The following is a 21,870-nucleotide window of genomic DNA, read 5'->3' as shown; positions in this document are numbered from 1 at the left end:
CTCACACACACATGCACACACATAGGAAAACACAGGCCACACACACACACACACAAAACACAGGCCACACACACACACACATAAGAAAACATACACACACACATAGGAAAACACAGGACACACACAGGAAAACACAGGTTACACACACACATACACACACACAGGAAAACACAGGACACACACACAAACACACACACATGTGCACATGCACAAAGCAATTAAATTTTGTAAAGGTATATGGGCTTTTTTATGATTCAGCCAACTCATCTAAGATTTTGGTGAATTGTACAAAATATTTATTCATGGAAAACATTACTCAATTTTGTGTTACTATAAATCTAAAGGCTTCCACAGAATGACAATAAATAAACACCACGAACATGTCCTACTTACTTCCATTCCCAGGAGTTTAAGTGCTTTTGGCTGCATAGCAAAGAAGCAGGAAAAGAAATAAGTTTAAATATTTTGCATCTCTATTAATTAATAAGAATATCCAGTTGGATCAATGCTTTCATATGAAAACTGCTTCTGTCAACAGAAGTCAGTTGGGAAGGACAGACAGACACAGCCTTCCTTGTAGGTAGAACTAAAGGAGGGTCACAGTACAAACAGGCTGGAGGAAGAAGCATTGTGGCCGTCACTTTGACTTTGGTGGAGGAATAAGGTCTATTGATGTAGGGTGGGGATGGCTCGCTGCAGCTGCCTAGGATGACTCAGATGTACAATGAGGTAGGCTGTGATTGAACAGCAGGGAGCTCCGGACGTCTGTGGGCAAAGGATGCTTCTTCTTGTGCCTTGATTTGGAAGACAGTAGGAGCTCCAGTGACCAGTGGGAGAGCAGGTTGAGAGAGCAGAGGCTTGGGGACCAGAGGGAAGGCTATTGTGGGAAGGAAGGGAGGGTAGACATGCTTGACAGGTTGCACTGCCTGGCCCAGTCGTTGTTGTTGTTGTTGTTGTTGTTGTTGTTGTTGTTGTTGTTGTTCTTTTTTTCCCCCCGGAGCTGGGGACTGAACCCAGGGCCTTGTGCTTCCTAGGCAAGCGCTCTACCACTGAGCTAAATCCCCAACCCCCTGGCCCAGTCTTAAGAGGGGATGTGAATGGCTGCATGTGAAAGCTAGGAGGCCTGGCCTTGGGTGTCAGGGCAGAGGCAGGGTGGTATACTTTGGGACAGGCGAGGTGAAAAGTTGCATTCTGCACAGGTGGGCTTGTGGGGATGCACATCAAGGAACCACATGTCACTCTGGGACACACAGGACACTGCACGTCTGCTGAGCTCTACCCTCTTAGGGCCAAACAAGTTGTTGTAGAGAGTCCGGAAGCTTTTCCGAGTGTAGTTGCAGCGGTAGGCACCTCCCATGAGGTACTCCAACACCAGTCCTATATCGATGAGGCTGATGTGGTAGTCAGGTGGAAGGTTGCTCTGTACGAAAAGGAGTTCACAGTGAGGACATCATCCCAGGAGCAACTGGCTGTTACTATAACAACAATGTTCATTCTGTTACCATATGATGTACCAGAATGATAGGTTAAATCATATCCCAGAAACTGGCTTCCATTGAGAATGAAGAGTTAGGCAGCCAACCATTATAGTCTATGGCACACTCGTGGCCAGACAGAGTGGTCTGTAGCTGTATATGGTAGTGGAGGGAGTAGTGCCACGAACTATCGGCAGATGTGTTTGGATGACACATGCACTTGATCAGCCCTTGCAGACGAAGGACTAGCCTCAGGGAGGGGCCAAGTTTCATGGAGGAAGTAGTGAGTCTCATGGAAACCTGTAAGAGGCCAGAGTATTTCTTAGGACTGGAGCCTCACCAGTGAAAGCTTTAAATGGTGCCGGGGTTTGGAAGTCACCTCACAAACCATACAAACATCAATCTCAGACAGAGATCGTTTATTGAGAACACGCCCCACGATTGGCTGACCAATCAGCATCACAAGCCCAGACTCAGAAGCTGGCTGTGATGTTGAGACAAGATCCTATAGTGCTTTTGGAGCCTAAAATCTACAAACATTGGTAGAAATGATTCCACCAATCAAGATTTAGGGATAGGGGATTTCCTCAAGAGCATGTCACTGCTGTACGCTTGTCCTGCTCCCATTGGTTGGGGTATTCTTCTATGGCAGGGGACTTGCCAACCAGAATGTCAGTTACCCACATATATGTCTCTGCCAGATAGGTCAGTTCCCAAGGAGGCCTCGGGAACTTAAACTTAACTCGACCCTCACTCAAAATGGAAGTCTTATTTCAAGTAGTTTCTTATATTGTGCAGGTGCCTCTCTTATGATGAAGTCCATCCCAGGGGTAGCATATAAAAACAAATACCATAAAGGCTTATCTACTGGTACAGGAAGAGCTGCTGGATGGTTGGTTCAGGTCCAAGCTTATTATGGGTAACACTACAAAGCAGTTCTATTGACTTCTATGATGATTGGTTTCCAAAGGCACAGAACATACCAGAATATGTAATCAACTCAGGCATGAGAAAGTTTCCTAGTAACAGCAATAACAACATATGAGAAAGTTTCCTTATAATATTAGTAACAACACCAAATGGCAGGCTAGCCAGGTAACAGTTACCTAGGCCTTAACATTTAACCTAGGCCTTATCATTCCATCTAGGTCTTAATATTTTACCTAGGTCTTAACAAATGCTATTCAGTGACTCTGGTGACACTAGATCTTCAGTAAAACACAACCAGCAGCTGTCTGGCATGGCTAGGAGCATAAAAGGACTGAATCTAATCAATGTGGAAGAGGGTTTGCCGGGACACAGTCCCAATGGTGCTTCCCACATTGTACCTTTCCTCTGTAACCCAGATTGGCTCATACATCATGTCATTGGTTTTGTAAGAACTGAAATGATGTTAGCACCCTAGGATCCATTGAATTTCCTTTTTATAAGCAGACCTTTTACACTGGCTGAATTTTTGCTCATAAAATATGTATTTCTTCTGCTCCGATTATATGGTCATTGACCATGTTGGATACTTCTTACTAATAGGACCTTTTTTTTTTTCAGCATTGTGGATTGAGCTCAGGGTTTCACACATGATAGGTCTGTACTCTACCAATGAGCGCATCCCGACACAAGGATCTCTTATTGGCAAGGAGGAGATGTAGGCCTGCTCTGAGGAGCTGCATGCTGGGGGAGAGGGATGAGGCTCTAGAGAGTTCAGTGTAGCAACATGTGTAACTCAGAGAAGGAGGGTCTGTTGGTTCCAAAACGGGTTGTTTAGGGCAGGTAAGGGTTTCCAGGAAATGGTGACGTACGAGCGAGCGGTGGAGCAGGGGTGATGAGGTAAGATGAGAAAGAGTGGGTGCTGTGGATGTGAGGAGGTGTGGCCCAGGCAGGATATAGTCTCTCAGGGCTGCCCACGTTCAGATGGGTCAGTGTAGAGTGTGGTAGGAGGAGTCTTGGGCATGGGCATGCGCCAGGATCAGTGGGCATTTGTGTGTATTGGAACAAACTTGAACTTCATATTGCATCCTTTACTCGATTCCAGAAATCTGAAGTTCAGTTCTCATGCGTTCAAGAGCTTTACAGCCATCCCTCTCCCTGGCCCTTTATTCTTCTCTTCTCAGTGTTGTAAGTAAACTCTTACTGTGAATAGAAGAAATCAATATTCCTACATCCTAAATAAGGAGATGATGCCTATTAGAAACAGAAGGTTGTTTTTAAGAGCCACTTTAGTTATGGATACTAGCAGAGGGTTCAAAGGGGGGTGGGGGGGATGGGCTCACCTTCTTCACATCCCGCACCAGCAGATGAAGGGTGTTTGGTGGGCCCAGTCTCTGAAAGGGAAGCAGTCAGCCACAGTAAGTACAGTTGGTTCTTCAACTCTTGAGCAAAATTCTGACGTGTGGAGTTCGTAGCGTACTACTGACTCACTTCTTTCATAAGACAAACTGGCTGCGGTTGCCACATTTGAACACGTGTGGAATTCTTTGAATACTTTTAAGGTTCTTGTAGTGTTAAGTACCTGTGTGTCTAACACCATCTCTGCCACTGAAACTCAGAACGGGGAAGGAGTTATAAACTTTCAAAACTTGAATTGTTCTAGTGTAGGCAAGGAAAATTTCGTCCTCCCACTCCCTGTTCTGACACAGCACAACTCCTGACTGTTAAACCTTGTTTTCAGTGTAGCCCAAGGAAACTCGAGGGTCCCAAGCAAGAACTGAGTAATAACCCTGGTGACTGTTCAGTCTGCTGATGCCTTAGGACACGACATCCTCTTGCTTCATAAGCGGAGGGTGTAAATTCAGGCTTCCCATGGTTTATCTGGCTGATCTTAGACTTTTCCTTGTTGCGCAAGCATCACACAGGCCTTCATGATAAACCGAACCTGAATCCTTTCCCCGGGCAAGTGATGTACAGTCCCAGCCTCATTCTCCACAGGAGCTGCAGCTCCTGGTGACCTCCATGACCCCTAGGAAATGCCTGATACCCCAGTGGTCTGTGTTGCTAAGTCATGATGTTCAGTGAGTTGGGACTATAAAATATATCTCCATGTTAGGACACTTCCAGCTCAGAGATGGCTTTATAGAGATGGGAGCCCACTGTACAGTGAGGATCATCTGCAGCTGGAAGGCCTGGCTGACTGGTATGGCACAGTCACTAAGAATATGAATGCACACTGGCCAGGAGCGAGTGAGAAGTAGCTGCCCCCCCTCACTACGTTTGTGTCTTCCCAGCTGAAGCTGCCCCAGTGAGTCTATTCTCTACCCAGTGCTTTGTGGGAAGGGGGGTATTGTCAGTGATGGCCGTATTCTCGGTGCTAGCTCGCCCTCCTCCTGGGACGCTCACAGTGTTGTAAAGCTCCTCCAGCCTCGGGATAGTGAGGAAATGCTGCATGTTCACTCCGTTTTCAATCAGGAGCTTCACAAAGTCAACCCGGTCTAAGACAAGAGCGTCCAGCATGGCTTGCTCCAGGGCGTTCACCTGCATGAAGCCAGAAGGGAGAGCATGAGTTGCCTCCCGGGAGACTCCAGGCAGGAGACCTTAGGACATATCATGGAAAGTTCTGGAATGTTCTGAGCTGTATTCTCGGAATTTTTGTTTGTTTTGTGAACGTGCATGTATGCATGTGTGGGGAGGGCGGGGGGGGGGGAGCATGTTTTGTTAACCTGGTGCTGGGAATTGAGCCCATGGTCTCACACATGCCTGTCGAGAGTTGAACTAAGGGCCTGCACCCCAGTCTGTGGTTCCCAGAGTTGTTTCCTTTGAATAAACATGCCTTAACCTTCTGTCCTCCATCTTCAGTCTGGTCCCCACATGCTCTGTCAAAGTTTGTAAGGGATTTTATCTTTTAAAAAAATGAGTCAAGGAGGGCTAGAGAGTTGGCTCAGAGGTTCGAAGCACTTATCGTGCTAGAAGAGGACCCAGGTTCAATCCTCAGCTCTTACATGGTAGTTCATAGCCTCTCTGCTAACTTGAGTCCCAGGGTATCAGTGCCTTTTTTAATTTCTGTGGGCTCTAGGCATGTACATAGTGGTATAATACATACACGCAGGCAAAACACTTACACATGTAAAAATAATATAAATAATAAATAAATCTAAAAAAAAATTCTAACGAGTTGAAGACAGCCATCCCAATATTGTCCCTTTTACTTTCTCTCTGCTGTTTCCTTGACTGGGGAGCATTTTTTTTTGGCAGTGGTGGGACCATGTGGGTTATGTCACAGGCCACTAGGATGCTGTGGGGGCGAGTGATGACCACACACTCCTATTTATGGAGTAAAGGTACCACTCTGAAAGGAAGTTCTGGTCATCTTACTCAGTAGTAGCTCTCTGCTTGGCAGACATGCAGACTTGGTGCAGGAAAATGTGGGAAACAAACCACATATTTAGAATTCATGCCACGAAACCCTTTTGCAGTGGCAGTGTAGAGAAGGGAGTTTGGGAGGCTGGTGCCATCCATGCGTGGTGTTTCCCAGGTCTCCCTGCTGCTGAGGCCCAGGCAAGCAGGGACCCTGCAGTGGCAAGCATACACCAGAGGGACAACCACTCCTCCTTAGGGAACAGTTGTGACCACCAACAGCTCCGTCGCAGTGAGCACACTATTGCCATGAAGTCTCGGCATTAACCCATCTATCTTCCATCCTGGTTAGGATGAAGCAAAGGTAACAGGGCATCTCCTGCCTGGAGACAGGCGGTGCCCATGCAGGCCTCTGAAGACACGAGCAAAGACGTGAACACTCTAGCACACACCCAGTTCAGCAGCTCGATCTTCCGGGGGTCTGTTTCTTCCTCCACCTCCTCTTTCACTTTGCCTTTCTTCTTGCCTTTCCCTTTTCCTCTTCCCTTGGTGGTGGCTGTGGGTGGCTTCTTCTCCTTCTCTGCGACTTTGGTGTCCACAGGAGGGGCCAGGCTTCCCAGTGGCTGCAATCCACAACAAGCACATTGGGAAAAGGTATCAAGGCTGCCCTTTATTCTAAGATAAGCACGGGGACACCCTGAACTCTACATGACCATGCATGCGTGCATGTACACACACACATACACACACACACATACACACACACACACACGAGTACACACACATACCCACATGCTCACACAGACATACACACCTCAGACTCACATACATCCGCACACAAGAACAACACAGATGCATGTACACATTGTAAGGTACACATTCATATTCCTGAAAACAATACCTCCTCCAAGTGCACATGGTGAAGTTATACACATCCATGGTTAATGCTGTGAACATATATATGAGTATTCACACATGCATACACCCACGGTATAGGTACAGGTATACACATGTGCACACACACAAACCGTCACTGTGGCATGGCTGTTGGATGAAGATCTTGACACTGTGAACCACTGTTCCTGATGGGCACAAAGAGTTAGCTAGCCTGATACAATGGCTGTGTATATTTGAGGTGAATAAATATTGATTGATGGGTGTATTTTGAGGAAAGGATGCTGAGAGACTGATTAAAGGGTACCAGAGGTGTGGGCATCATCCTCTAATGGTGGGAGCATGTGACTGTGAACAGGTCAGAGTCCACAGATGTAATGCAAGTTGCTGTTTAGGGAGAAATGCCAGCTGGAGATTACTGTGGCTAAAGCAGCTCTGGCAGGTACCTTGGAGCTATGCAATGTGATGGGTGGAAGCTTCGGGAGCACACGCGTGTGATAGTAGACTAGAGGCCTTGAGAACACATCCAGTGTGGTGACGAACTGGAAGCTTCAAGGCACTTCTATCTTCTACCACTGCTCTAGACCCAAAGCTTCTAACCAGTGACCCTCCGGGGACAAGCCGGAGTCCTTAGGATGCCTGCTATTAAAACCAGAAACAAACAAAAACAAAATAGGAAGTAAAAGCTGTTGCTGAGAAAGTGAAGGGCACCCAGGAGACATCTCCAAAGCAATCCGTTTCCGTGTCCCTCGTGTCCGTGAAGTGGCATCCTAACTTGTCACCGCTAGGACCTGTGGAGCTAAGTGTCCTTGCTGATGTCCCTGCCCTCCTCTGTGATTGGCCCATCCCTACATGGCCAGAACTGCTGAATTCTACCCCATTCTTGCTTTCCTTTCTGCCTTCACTCTAGGTCCAGATGCCTTTTCTCATTGTATCATTTCAGCAGCCCATTAAAGGGCCCTGCACAGCCGCCATGAATGATACCCTCCCAGGGCTTCCGGCAAGACAGTCCAAAGCATCCCGGAATATCTATCCCAGAATAGATAAAGAAACTATGTAATACACACTTACACACATGCATGTGCACGTGCACGCGCGCGTGCGCACACACACACACACAGAGAGAGAGAGAGAGAGAGAGAGAGAGACAGAGAGAGAGAGACAGAGAGAGAGAGACAGAGGGACAGAGAGACAGTAATAGTGATTATAATGATACTGCCAAGTGAGTAAAGGCAGCCCAGTGGTTCTCAGCCTTCCGAATGCTGCAACCCTTTAACACAGCTCCTCATGTTGCAGTGACCCCAGCCATAAACTTGTTGCTGCTTCATAACTCTAATTTTGCTACTGTCATGAATCATAATGTAAATATCTGCTATGGAGGACATCTGATGTGTGACCCCCCCACACAAGTCATGACCCACAGGCTGAGAACCGCCGCTATAAGGTGGGGGAATATATGGCAAATCGAAAATGTGAAAAAGGATTAGTGTTCAGAACGTATACAGAACTCCTAAAACGCAACAACAAAAATCCAATGCAAAAATAAGCAAAAGACGTGAATGGCTGTTTCTCCAAAGAATTTCACAAGTGGACGGCACAGATGCTCACCCCACGAAGGAAACACACACACACACAAAAAAAACAGCGAATGCCATCCCAACCCACTAGGATGGCTATTATGGCAAAACAGCAATGTAAAACAATCAAAAAGAACACATGCTTCCGAGAGAACAGAGAAGTAAGCATGTTTGCACTGTAGGTGCTGATGTAAAACTGTGAAAGTGCCATGAAAAAGATCATTGTAACTGCCAAAACATTGAACATAAAATTATCGCTTAATGATGAATTATGACAGAAGTCCACCTCTGGATATATTCCCAAAGGAATTTATGGCAAGCCTCAAATGGACACCTGCACACACCCACATCCGTAGCAATGCTGCTAATGACAGCCATGACTGGATGGATAAGCAGTGTGAACACACACAGGGTAGGGCTTCTCCACTCCCTCCACAGCTCCCAGAGACAGGGTCTCTCACTGTGTAACCATGCTGGCCTGGAACTCACTTTGTAGAACAGACTTGATCTCGAGCTCACAGTGTTCTACCTGCTTCTGCCTCCCAACTGCTGAGATTAAAGGTATACGCCACCACAGGACACCAGGATAACAGATACTTACCATTGCTTTAAAAAAAGTCTCCCTGTGAATCCTAGCATTCAATCCTGGGTTCTAATTTGCAGGACTCAGCAGCACACATCCTGGCCAGCTTCCAGCCTTCTCCTGAGTCACCCCACTCTCACTCACTTTGTATTCCAACCATACTTGTTTTACCTGCTCCTTTCTTGCCTCCTTCAGTTTCAGTTGCCCTTCCCCCTGCAGGCAAGGTGCTCGTGGGCCACCATCTACCTACCAATCACCCAGACTCAGTGTCCCCTCAGCAATGTCTTTCCTGGAATCCCATTACAAAATAGCACCCTAGACACTCTGCCAATTTCGTACACTTTGGGATCCAATGATTATCTGCTTGTTTGTTCCACAGCAGCCTTTTTCTCTCTTCCATCTCCTACCATGATGTCTGCCCCAATGAAGACTTTGTCAAAGGCTTTTGTGAGTCTAACTTCTATGTCCCCAGCACAAGAAACAAGGGCCCCAGACACAAGAAACAAGGGCCCCCAGACACAAGATGCAACCGTCAACCAACATTTCCTGAGTTTGTGAATAAAATTACACAGTTTTGAAAACACACTGAGCTTATCTCCCTGCAGCGGCTTCAAATAAGCTCACCTACTGGGCTTCCCGGCTAGCTTCCAGGAGGCCTAGAGCACTGTGGGTAACCTCAGAAGAAGAACTTGTAGCCCAGGCTGGCAGAGCATGTGCTCCTGAGGAGGGGCGTCAGTGCCCTCCAGAAGAGGGCAGCCGGTGGGTGAATGTAGCTGTCATACACTTTAGATGTGGATGTTCCCCAATAGCCGTCCTGATAGGTTTAAGTGGAATATTATGGAGGAACCCCAGAGCACAAGAGAAAAGTGGTACCCTCGAGAGGAACCAGATATTGATGCTTCAGCCACGGGGAAAGTCAGTGGACGATACGATTGGAGTCTCACAGACTGATATACTTGTGAAATGGTAGACTAAACATAGCAAAGTAAAAATATAACAAGGAACAGAATCCACCTCCCACCTACCCCACCCCTGCCACCTGTCTGGCCCTAGGACAGACACCTTTGAGCTGTGGAACGAGGGGAGTGTGAAGCAGGAGGGGTGCACGACAGAACCTGTGAGATTTCTGCACAGGGGTTAGCAGGGGTGAAACGATTCTGTTTCTGGGCTGAGGGGTGTGTGTGGAGCCGGCACAGGCAGGCGATAGTCACCTGAGCTGTGCAGGTGAGATCACACCCAACACAGGGTATTACACTGTAGGTGCCACACCCTTAAAAGGATGTGGGTTGCAATGGACCACATGCACAAGGAAGAAAGTTGGCTTTGAACTTCAGGTACAGGTTGGGCAATTATTGCTGGAAATAGTGTCCCTGGCATTCCTTTGGGACCCTTATGCGACATCCTAGTCTGTCACAAGGCTTATGGCCTGGTTTATGCTGCAGTTTTTAGAGCAAAGAGTTGCTTGGATTGAAGGAGTGACTGAAGGATGCCGGAGTCACGTCTCACGCATGCTATGCGTGCTAAGGGTATTGACGGCATTGGCTTCAGCCACGAGGAAAACCAGGTGGATGATATAATTGGAGTCTTACAAACCGTGATATGGTTGAGACATGGTAGACCACATGTGTGGCACACATACACACAGCTTGCCCTACATCACAACACACACAATCTTCTGACCACACACAAACTGTCTCTCTTTCATATACATTGTGACAGGCACAACCATACAAAATGTTCCTCAGTCAAGCACATACATACACACACACACACGCCTACTAATCACACACACACACCACCCATGCCCACATGTATTAGTCACCCACACGTCACACCACAAACCCATCACAGAGCACACATAGACAGACACTATTTTGTGATATGCACAAAAGTTACACGTGTCCATTCCCACACACTCACATATGTACATATACATACATGTTATTTATAATCCACAAATACCACACATGCTAAACTACATCTGTATATCACAAGCCCCATACTCCACAAACATGCTGTGGACAGACTTGCTTCATACACTACATTAAGCCACATCGCAGATAATAGACCAGAGACACCAGACACAATGATCATATCACATATACATGATACATGGAGTTCTCTAGACCCTGCCCCCAACGTTTCATGAAACACAGTTCGCAAGCTCAGTGCTCTAGAAGGAATTGCTGCCATTAATCTTAATTATTTTCTTCTTTCAAAGAGTTAACTGTCAGCAATGATGAAAGGTTTGGTGGTTAGTTTCCTCAGGAAGATCCGCTCAGTGCAGGGTTTATGCCTGGAGCCTTTGTTTCTTTGATGTTAAACAGCAACATCTTCCAGTAATCTCATGGATTACCCAGATCAGAAAACCCTTAGATCATCTCCAGAGACCCACATCATGAGTAAGGACACACTAACACAGCACCATGACAAGTCACAATTAATATTCTAAACAGAAAACAGTTTCACCGGCCAGTGTGGGCCAAAGACGAAGATCTGGCTTCGTGCTATGTCCACGCGGTTCCAAGCCAGTGCCAAGCTCAGCTGATCTGGAGCTGACACGTTGGTTCCTGGGAAAGAAAAAGGTGAGAGCATTCCTTGATTATGTCTGAACCACTTGAGCTTGGCAGGTTCAGGGTTGGGAGGTTGGGCTTCCCACCGGGAACTGCTTCATAACCAAACACCTATCACTTCCTTCTTTCTTGCACCCACATGACCACCCAAGTTAAGAATTTGGCATTTTTTAACGTTTCCTGAGAGAAAACCAGGGGCAACCTCATTCCAAGTCAACTGGGCATGGTTTTCTGGAAGGGATGGAGGAGAAGCCAAGTAATTCATGGCCCTCATCTGAAAAGGAGAGACATCTGAAACTACAGGACGTTTGCCAGGACAAGCCAAGGACTATAAGCCCCAGGGCAGCACAGAGCCCAGTGCAGTTTAAATCAGACTCTCAGTGGTGAACTTCCTCTTGTCCCTATAGCCCTAGGCTAGCTGAGAGGCAGGGAGGACTTGTGCCTCCCACCAGGAACCTCCTGTACCCTGAGCTCCTGGTTGCAGCCTGTCCTTAGAGGTGGGTTTCGGCTCAGGAAGCAGCCTCACTGGAACAGCTTTGGATGGACTCAGCTCCGACAGCTTAGTAACATCTACGGGTAACAATCAACCCCTTTCTCACAAAAGCCCTCTCAGAGTCTGGTCATTCCAGCATTTCATGCCGAGGTCACCCCGGGCAACCTGGCAGGCTCAGGGTTCTTTTACTAAAAGTCCTTAGTAGGAGGGGCTACGAAGGAGATCTCACCATTGACAAAGCCCTTGCTAGGCAGCTCAGGAGAGAGAAAAATCAGAATCACCATTTCCCAAAAGCTCACCTTTGAGCAAGGCAGTTAAAATTGCCATCTCAACATCTTGCTGACCCTCAGAGCCCATCCGAAACACAGTGACCTAGAAACAGGTGAATGGGGAGAAGACAGAGTCAAGGCAACATCAAAATCGAGAGGAGGAACTGAGCTGTTTAAAAAAAAAACAAAAAACAAAAAACAAAAAAAAAAAAAAAACAAAAATCAAAAAAACCCCACAAGACTGGAGGAATGAAGCAGAGTTGCGAGCCGGCTTGATATACCCAAGAGTTTTCAACCCCCAGGGAGCCTCCATGTTGCTCTTGCTGATAGAATCCTTGCCTGGATTAGGAGTTTATTATCCTGCCATGGGAAGAGGGTAAACACCAATCTAATCAGGATTACTCAATATTTAAATGGCCATCTGAGCTTATGAACACATACCTAGTCAGAAGGAATATGTTAACATGAATTTAGAATTTTGAATATGTCATCATCCATCAACAAGAAGTACCTATGCCCTATAATGTTGAAGGAAGTTGAAGGAAGAAATGAGAAATGGGCCCTGCATTTGCAAAGGGAACTGAATTTGACTTTGTGGTCAACCACATCTAAAGGTGTGTCTCTTCCCAGGGAGAATCTGATTCATGTTTTGAATTTCTAAGTTGAGTGACATGATATGTATGATGGTTTATGGATGCTTGGCCCAGAGAGTAACACTGTTGGGAGGTGTGGCCTTGTTGGAGTAGGTGTGTCACTGTGGATGTGGGCTTTAATACCCTTGTCCTAGCTGCCTGGGAGCCAGTATTCTGCTAGCAGCCTTCAGATGAAGATGTAGAACTCTCAGGACCTCCTGCACCATGCATACTTGGATGCTGCCATGTTCCCACCTTGATGATGATGGACTGAACCTCTGAACCTGTAAGCCAGCCCCAATTAAATGTTGTCCTTATACGAGTTGCCTTGGTCACGGTGTCTGTTCACAGCAGTAAAACCCTAAAACAATGTGACGTCACTTCGTGTCGATAAGGTCTGGAAACACCAGGGACCCTCTGTGGCAGCGGTTCTCAACCTTCCTAATGCTTCGACCCTCTAATACAATCCCTCATATTGTGGTCATCCCCAACCATAAAATTATTTCATTTGGAATGGGGTTTATAAGCTGCCTTTTGAGAAGGTCAGCTGAAGTAGGCAGATGGTCCATCAAGCAAATGTGAGAGAGCCAGACACAGAGAGAGCTCTCTACTTGGAAGTTGTTTGGAAATAAATTCAAGACACTCACGAGTTCTTTCTTCTTCATGCACTCCATGATAATTGCAAACAGCTGATGCGACTGGGACTTGCTGTAATTAAATGTTTTCTGAATGGTAACTAGAAGCTGGTCCCGCAGGGACTCGTTTATGACCCTGTTCAAAGGGGTGAAGAGAGAGAAGGGAGCAAGGGAATTAGGGCAGCTCCCAAGTAAACCAGACAGTTTCACCCACCCAGTACTTTTGATTTTGGACTGCTAACGGAAGAGATTTGTGTACAGGAGACAAAAAAATCACCCCGGTCTAAAAGCAGCATTAAAAATTGGCCTGTGTCCAGCTCGTTGCAAGGCTTGTAATGTAAAATAAAGTTGTAAGAGAGACTTTGGCAGAGAGGATTCAGTCAAGAAGATGAGCTCCTGGTCATTCTCATGCTGATCTTGGGAACTCAGGAGAGGAGATCAAGTAAACCCTTGTAAGTTAGACATTTTGGGGATATTTGAGTGGATTGTGTCAGATGTTTTCCCCAGTCTGACAAAAAAAAAAAAAAAAAAACTAATCCTACCCTCCTTCGTCGCAGTATTTGTGTGCAAAAGACAAAATGTCGGAGGCGCGTCCACTGCCGTCACAAACCACCACAGGGACAGGAGGGTCTTCTCTGAGATACTCCAGGACGATAGAAACCACATTAGGTCCACCTTCCACCACGAGACCCACGACAGGTACACCCTGGCCCAGCCCTGCAACACAACCACACTTGCTGTTCACACCAGCACAAACATCTCCAACACGAATGAAACGGCCTAAAGCACAAACTTCCTGCCCCAGCACTTTCCCTGTGGCATTAGTCTTGACCAATGCTCCAGCTGAGTCAGTCGAAGGGTGACTGTCTTCATTCTTGCATTTAGAACTCCACTTCCTGGCCTCCTACTGTAAACTCCAAACTTCAGAACTCTTAAGCTCCCTGACATTCCCATGTGACCTAACTCCCGTAAAGAATCTGACGCAGGGACACCTGGGCAAGTTTTATAAGCATCGCTAAGGCTCCTTTTCTGCCTTTGCCTAGGTGTGAACTGCTGGAGGCTGTCTTCTAAGAATGATCCAGTGTAAGCAGGGCCAGATTAGCCAGAGGGGCATTATACTTAATCCAGGGCCTCTCCTGTATTGGCAGGACAATGCTGGACCATTGATTAAAGCACCATCTCATAGATGACCAGTTATAAAAGAAACATGGCCTCGCTTATCTCAAGAAGAGCAATGGATCTGAAATATAGGAATATATTTGCTTTTTAGGTAGTGTTTGGGAAGTTGAAGAGGCACACATGTACTCTTGATGCTGCCTCCAGAGCCTCAAATATAGCAGAAAAGGTTGAGTATCCCCCACCCCAAAAGTGTTTCGGGTATCAAATTTTTGGATTGGAGATGATCATTGGTAAATGGTATGCACATTTGCCAAAATTTTAGAAATCCAAGACTGAAACACTTCTGGCACCAGTATATTATCTTAAACATGGAGTTTTAAGTTAATAGAAACATGGAGTACTATTAGCCCATCGCTAATAGCTTGTTTCAAGGGCCTGCTCTAATTTAAAATAAATAGTAGGGCTCAAGAACACAGTAGACATAGACAAAATTTTGGCAATAGATAGCAGGGTTGGCTCTGGGAAGCAGAAAGTGATAAGAGAATTCTGAAAGCTTAGATAATACAGGGGAATGGAGGGGGCGGCAGTGGCGGTGGTCAGTGATGGAGAAGAATCTTTGTGACAAATTTACCTACCTCAAACTGTCATCTCTGCCTGGTCAGGACATACTATATGGCTGTTCCTTGGCGTCTAACTGGGGATGTTTTCCAGGACCTTACAACATCCCCCTAGACACCAAATTCAAAATGCTCAAATCTCTTATATAAAATGGTGTAGCATCTGCACATATACAATCTCCTGTGTGCTTCAAGCCATCTCCAGGGGACCTATAATCCCTGGCATGACGCAACGGCATGAAAGTAGTTATATTTGTTGCTTAGGGATAATAACCGGGAAAGAACTCTGTACACATTAATTAAAGACAGAATTTCTCTCCCGAATGTTTTCTGACTGTAGCCACTGAAGTTCTGGGCGTTGGATCCAGTTTACATGCAGGCTCACTGACTGCTGGTCAGGTTTTGCCAATGAGCAATATCACCAGAGGCAAGCAGCGGGGGAAATGTCCTTGACGTCACGATTTTTGAGAGCTTCAGATAAAATCTGCCAGCACAGGTTTGAAGAAGCCTTGGGAATATCAGTGAGTGAATTCAGAGCCTCTTTTCCTACCCTGTTTTTCCCAGGGGATACTTAAGTATTTAGAATAACTTTGTTGTGTCCTGCCAGAAGAATTACAGTTGCGTTTATTTCAGCAAGCAAACGTTGAAAGTCTATCATGGGCTAAGCCAGCAGTTCTCAACCTGTGGTTCTCAACCCCTTTGGGGTCACTTATCAGATACCCTGCATCATTTCATCATGAGTCATAAGAGTAGCAATGTTGCAGTTAAGAAGTAGCAATGAAAATAATTTTATGATTAGGGGGTCCCCACAACACGAGGACCTGCACTAAAGGGGCAGAGCATTGCGAGGTTGAAAACCACTGGACTAAGACATGAATAAGAAACAATGGAAAATGGATCAAGGGGACATGGTCTCTGCCTCTGAGATTTCCATCCAAGCAGGCTTGGGGTGTTTCATCATCCGGATCATGGTGACTTCGTTTCCAGAAGCAGAGTAGAACTTGCTCTTGGCTCAGGCTAGGCTCCCAAAACTCTCTGCAGTAGAGGTGACCACTGAGCCCCCCTTTGCTGTCCTTGCCCCACTCAGAGGCCTAGGCAAAGGATGACAAAGGGAAGCCCAGAGGTCACAGGTCCAAGCTGAACTGACAAGTCCAAAATTACGAAAGTGTAAAACCAACCCAACCGATTTATCCACCAGTCTGATCCTTAGGACCGCCGCACTCTGAACTCGAGGCATCTGTGGCTGACCGCACAGGATCAAGCTGGTCAGTATTCCAGCATGGAGGTGGGGAGGGTCTGACAAGTTGGTAGTTTCTGTGGGAAGGGAGTCAGTTTTCTTTGAGCCTATGGCCCTGGTAAGTTGACCACACTCCAGTGGATGACCCCACTGTGAATGCATGGTCAGTACAATAGGACTCAGGAGTCATTTTCTTTTTTTTTAAAAGAGGACATGAATTTACGAGAGGTGTTTGGGGGTGAGGGTAGATTAAGGACAAGTAGGGGAGAAATAGAATGAAAATAAATTTATGAAACTTCAGAAACTAATAGAAGTAGTTTGAGCTGATTCTTGGAAATTCCAGCCTTTAGGCATAGGCTAACCCCTTGAGTGATACCGCAGTTCCTTACATTCTGACCTTTCATGTAGTTCTAGATTGAGGTGCACAGAGATATTTCTGGAGATGTTAAGTTTTGCATGTGGGCATTTACCAGGAGGCTATGCAAATACCTTAGTTCTAACAAGCTTTGTCCTCTCATCTGGCTGGGAACCGGCACTTTCTCCCTTACTTTCCCTCAGATCCTCCCCTCAACCCCCAGCAGTGAGTGTTCCTTCCTTAAAGCTGTGCCCTGGACCAGCAAGGATGGTACCCATCAGGAACAGATGGCCCTGCAGCCAGGCCCAGGGACTTCCTCGTCTCACATCTTAGTCCACATGAGAGACTGAGAGCTACAGAGAGACGTGATGACCCTCCAACACTCATCAGTTCATAATATGAATCATAACAAGCCTTTGAGAGCAAGGGTGCCCCCCCATAAAACATTAGGGAAAACAATAGCAGCAAGTATGTTGAATAAGAATGAGGGTAACATGATGACAACCATGACAAACAGTGCAAGGGTAAGTCTCAGACCAATGGCTGCCCTGTGAAGGTGATTTGGTAGGTGGCTAAGGCAGAGTCTGAGCATGGTCCATGGACCTAGCAAGAACCAAGGCTAAGACTCTCAACACACTCTGGCAGTTTCCTTCTCCACTGGCTTCCACCCTGGTAGAGTCAGCCCGAGGTGGTGCCCACGGTCTCCCAGGACTTACTCGTGTTGATCTTCTGCAGGGAGATGTGTTTTTCCAGTTGTCTTCGAAGCTTCACCTCGGCACCATACTTGCCAAGGGTGCCATTGTCAGCCAAGATGAAGTGAGTGTGAGAATTGTTGAGCACGGAGAGCTTGCTCAGAGGGTTGGACATGGTCTGGTAGACTCTCGTTACCTGACAGAAAGCAGGATGTGAATCAAAGCTGCAGAACTTAGATGTTAAATGTCACAGGGGACACAAGAACCGTGTACACATACCGCATGCAAACTTGGTTGTTTTGTTTTTCGACACAGGGTTTCTCTGTGTAGACTGTGGGACTAGCTTTGTAGATCCGCCTGCCTCTGCCTCTGCCTCCTGACTGCTGATATTAAAGGTGTGTGCCACCACGGCCTGACTACCACATGTAAACTTAAGTGTCATTTCTCTACCCTACACTCTGAAGGCTATTTTCTCAATTAATGTATTCAAACAGAGACTTGTTTCCTTTAGACAGCAGCAACCCAATAACTGAACACATATTTACTGCAAAGAATTGAAAACTGACAGTAACACAAAATCCTGAGCACAGATTAGTGTCTCTGTGTGTGTGTCTCTGTGTGTTTGCCTCTGCGTGTGCATGTGTGGTGGCTACAAATGCCAGAGATGAGAGGTTATTTTTCAGACAAGATCTCTCACTAAACGTGAAGCTCACTGGCTTGCTAGACTGGCTGACAATGAGCCCCTGGGACTTGCTGCTTCATTTCCAGGCCTGAGATTACAGTCACCCACTACCACACCTGGATTTGTATGTGAGGATTGTGAGTACAGACGCAAGTCCTCATGGTTGTTCAGCAAGCACTTTATCCACTCACTGAGCCGTCTCTCCAGCCCCCTGAGCACAAATTTTATAGCAACTTTATTTTTAATAGACCAGCTATAAACAGCCTAGATACTCCTCAAGAGATAGTGGTTAGACAACCTGCAGTGGTATATTCATACGACAACACCATTGAGCAGCAAGAGGGAAGCCATAGCGATCTGAGTGTCCCAAGAATTACACGGGAAAAACCCATCCTCCTGAGATCGCATACTGTGTGATACCACATCGTAAAAATAATAAGAAGTGACAGAGATATGTCACGCAGTAGAGGTTGTCAGGGTTACGGAGGAAGGAGAGATGGAAGGAAATTGGTATAGATATTTAAGGACAACAGGGGACTTCCTTAGGTTAATGAGGTATCTTGATGGTATCAATGTCAGAATCCTGATTATACCATCATTTTGCAAGAAGCTTCCACCAGAGGAATGAGTGAAAGGTGTTCTCTGGTATTTCTTATAACAATGTACCAATTTACTGCAATCTCAAATTACGGACTTCAGTTTTTAAAAACTGTCAATGCCTTCAGAGAAAACTTACATCTTTCCCAACCAGATCTTCCTTGTTCTCCACCATGCCCCAGGGAGCGATTCCGATAGCACAGAGCCGGCCTCTGGACTTGGAGGAGTGGTCCTTCAAGGCATCCCCCACATGGCTGACGACACCTGTGAACAGCCACATGCCACATTTCAAGCCCTTCTGTGCCACATCACACCACATCACCACTGACGAACTTCAGGGGTGCCTACTCTGAACCCTCATAATCCCCGTGGATCAGGGATGGAACCTGTTCTCTTCGTGAAGAGAGCACATCCCACAAGTCTGTGCTCATCATAACCACTGATCCTGCATTAACTCCTAGAGTAGGGAAAATGAGAGCAGAGCCCAAAACAGCCGGGCATGGATTTCTGTGACCCACAGCTGGAAGTCACTGGCTCTCACTGGTAGTCCTTAGCTACATTCTGCTATCAGTAAGACCCGGACCACCAGGGATGTTCCTTAATCCATATATGGTTCAGTTCATTCTCCCATAATGAGTGGAAACAATGCCTATCGGCTCATGGGAAATGACACTTCACCATGGCTATGCCCAGGAAATGGCACAGACTGACTCAGGGGTTCACTATCTTTGCTATTATGCCCTCTGAGGTTTGGACCTCCAATGCCCCGCCCCCCATGTTAGATGCTTGGTGTCTAGCAGAGCACAATTGGGAGGTGGTGGACACTATAAGAAAAAGGACCCATCATGTGGTCTGTGGGTCACTGGGAAGTGCCTTTGAAGAGTTGTCAACTCTAGTGATCTCTCTTTATCTTGCTCTATTATGTACTTTCACCATGAGATACTGACAGGCCCAGAGCAATGGGCCAACTGACCATAGGCTAAAACCTCTAACACCGTGAGTCAGAGTAAACCTCTTCCCTTTATAAGCTGACTATCTCAGCAGTCTGTTATAGTGATGGAAAACCACTTAACAAAAACTTATGTTTGTACAATTTAAACAAATCAATCACAATAACAATAGAACCTTGTTGAGTAAAGCTTTCACTGTTGTTACAGTTGGGGTCAGCTTCCACCTGTCTAGTCTTCTGGCCATTCTTACTAGGAGGCCCTCGGCAACCTCAGTGAGTCCATCTCCGTAGACTCAGCAAGGGCGGGGCCGCTCTTACCAGTGCTCACTCCCCCGGTGAAGATCCATGCCCCTGTGGTCATGGCAGCCTTGATCAGACCTTTCCCAAAGACCTGCTTCAGCTTGGGCTGCATCTCAAAGCTCTGGAGGCCTCCATGCACAGATATCAAGAGCTTGGGGAGCTCCAGCTGCCAGTCCTTCACCATGAGATGGAGCAGAGAATCTGGCTTGGTGTCGTAGGAGACTCGGATATACTGCAAAAGAGTGTGTGGTGCTCAGTGCCCGCGCTTGGTGTCGTTTGTTTGTCAGAGGGGAGCAGGGATATGCCACATGTCCAAACAAGAACTCCCTCAGTATCCCGAGGCTCTCCATGTCTTAGGCCCTCTGCATTAATCTGCAGCCAAGTGACTAAAGGTTATCTGGGGAAAGATGGGCAGATTTAGCAAAGGAAAATACAGGACACCAGTACCGTGATTCAAGTGTTTGTGTTATCCTGACAGCCACATGTTTAAACTCTATCCCCGTGCAGTAGTGGTTGAGGGATAGATACAAAACAAGACAGTGCTCCCAAGGCCCATAGGAGTTTGTTCATTCCTCTTATATGTGAGCACACACCAAGAAGGCGACATTTATTAAGCAGGGGGAGAAATGAGATCAACTGGGACCTTGACTGTGGGCTTCTTAGCATTGCGTACTGTGTACAGTACAGTTCTATTTATAGATTACCTCATCTAAAGTGTTGTAGCATCAGGTGACCAGGCTAATGTGCCTGTCTAAACTTGAATTTTAGATGAATGTTTGAAATGGTTTAGCATAGTGTCTAAATGCAGGACATCACATAAGAGTTGGTACAGAATCGTATTAAAAATGGTCTCTTCTTTTGTCTGACTTCTGAGCGTATCTGACAGTCTTGCACTTGATTTGCAAACTTAGCCTTGAGAGACTCAATCCCAAACTGGCTCCACTAGAGCAAAGGTCCAGAATGGTGGGCAATGCTATGGCTGAGTGAGGAGGAAAGTGGTTACCAGCTCTTCTATCCCTCAAGATGAAAAAGACATTAGTGGCCAGAATCCATGACTGCCCCTCTGTGCTGCCTTTGTGTGCCCGTGCCAATACAAAGGGAGCCGTCCCAGAGAATCTTGTATTTTGGTGTTCAGAATATAACAATCGTATTTGAATCAATACTGTTAGACCAATGAAATGAAATTGCAAAAATAATATTGAGAATCAGAAGCAGGTTACAGCCTGGCACCTCCTTCTCTCTAGGGTCCTCCAGAAAGGGAGCTAGCAGTCCTACCTACAGCAAAGTGAGAGACTCTTCCTCTCCTCTTGCTATGAATGGAAGACACAGGGAAGCTGACTTCAGGGGAAAATGCTTGCAGAGACTCAACGTGAACTGAGGGGAATGGCAAGCCCATGGTTATTAAGACTGCTTTAAAGAATTTCCTCACCAGTTGGTGTGCTGGTTGGTTTTTGTTTGTTTGTTTGTTTGTTTGTCAACTTGACACAAGCCAGGGTCATCTGAGAAGTGGGAACCTCAATTGAGAAAACGCTTTTTATCTATCAGACTGGCCTGTAGGCAAGTGTGTAGGGAGTTTCTTGATTAATAGCTGGTATGGGAGGGCCCAGTTCACTATGGAGGGTACCACCCCCAGGCAGGTGATCCTGGGATGTATAAGAAAGCAGGCTTAGCAAGTGATGGAGAGCCTGCCAGTAAGCAGCACTCCTCTGTGGTCTCTGCTTCAGTTCCTGCCTCCCGATTCCTGCCCTGAGTTCCCTTATGGTCACCTATCATATTACCTAGAAACATAAGGTGAAATAAGCCCTTTTTCTTCTTACGTTTCTTTTGGTCACAATATTTATCATAGCAATACAAAGCAAACGAAGACACTGGCGATGGGGCAAAGGAGCATGTGTGCAAGATTG

General features: G+C 46.4%; 1 protein-coding gene and 1 non-coding gene across 4 annotated transcripts in view; both read right to left on the bottom strand.

Annotated features, from left to right (window-relative positions):
- Nucleotides 1-21,870, bottom strand: part of Trpm1 (transient receptor potential cation channel, subfamily M, member 1) — a 116,534-nt gene that overhangs the window by 41,598 nt on the left and 53,066 nt on the right. For all 3 annotated transcript variants that reach the window (NM_001037734.1, NM_001037733.1, XM_063266876.1), the window contains 12 exon segments: nt 394-423; nt 1,280-1,420; nt 3,746-3,796; nt 4,809-4,943; nt 6,215-6,385; nt 11,286-11,386; nt 12,182-12,254; nt 13,431-13,554; nt 13,961-14,135; nt 17,463-17,634; nt 18,857-18,981; nt 19,985-20,198. In NM_001037734.1, coding sequence (NP_001032823.1) covers nt 394-423; nt 1,280-1,420; nt 3,746-3,796; nt 4,809-4,943; nt 6,215-6,385; nt 11,286-11,386; nt 12,182-12,254; nt 13,431-13,554; nt 13,961-14,135; nt 17,463-17,634; nt 18,857-18,981; nt 19,985-20,198 — 1,512 coding nt within the window.
- Mir211 (microRNA 211) lies at nt 16,189-16,294 on the bottom strand. Its single transcript, NR_031924.1, has one exon. It is a non-coding gene; the product is annotated as a microRNA 211 (primary transcript).

Source organism: Rattus norvegicus, chromosome 1 (genome assembly GCF_036323735.1).
Source record: "Rattus norvegicus strain BN/NHsdMcwi chromosome 1, GRCr8, whole genome shotgun sequence".
Taxonomy (NCBI): domain Eukaryota; kingdom Metazoa; phylum Chordata; class Mammalia; order Rodentia; family Muridae; genus Rattus; species Rattus norvegicus.
This window is presented reverse-complemented; position numbering and strand designations above follow the sequence as displayed.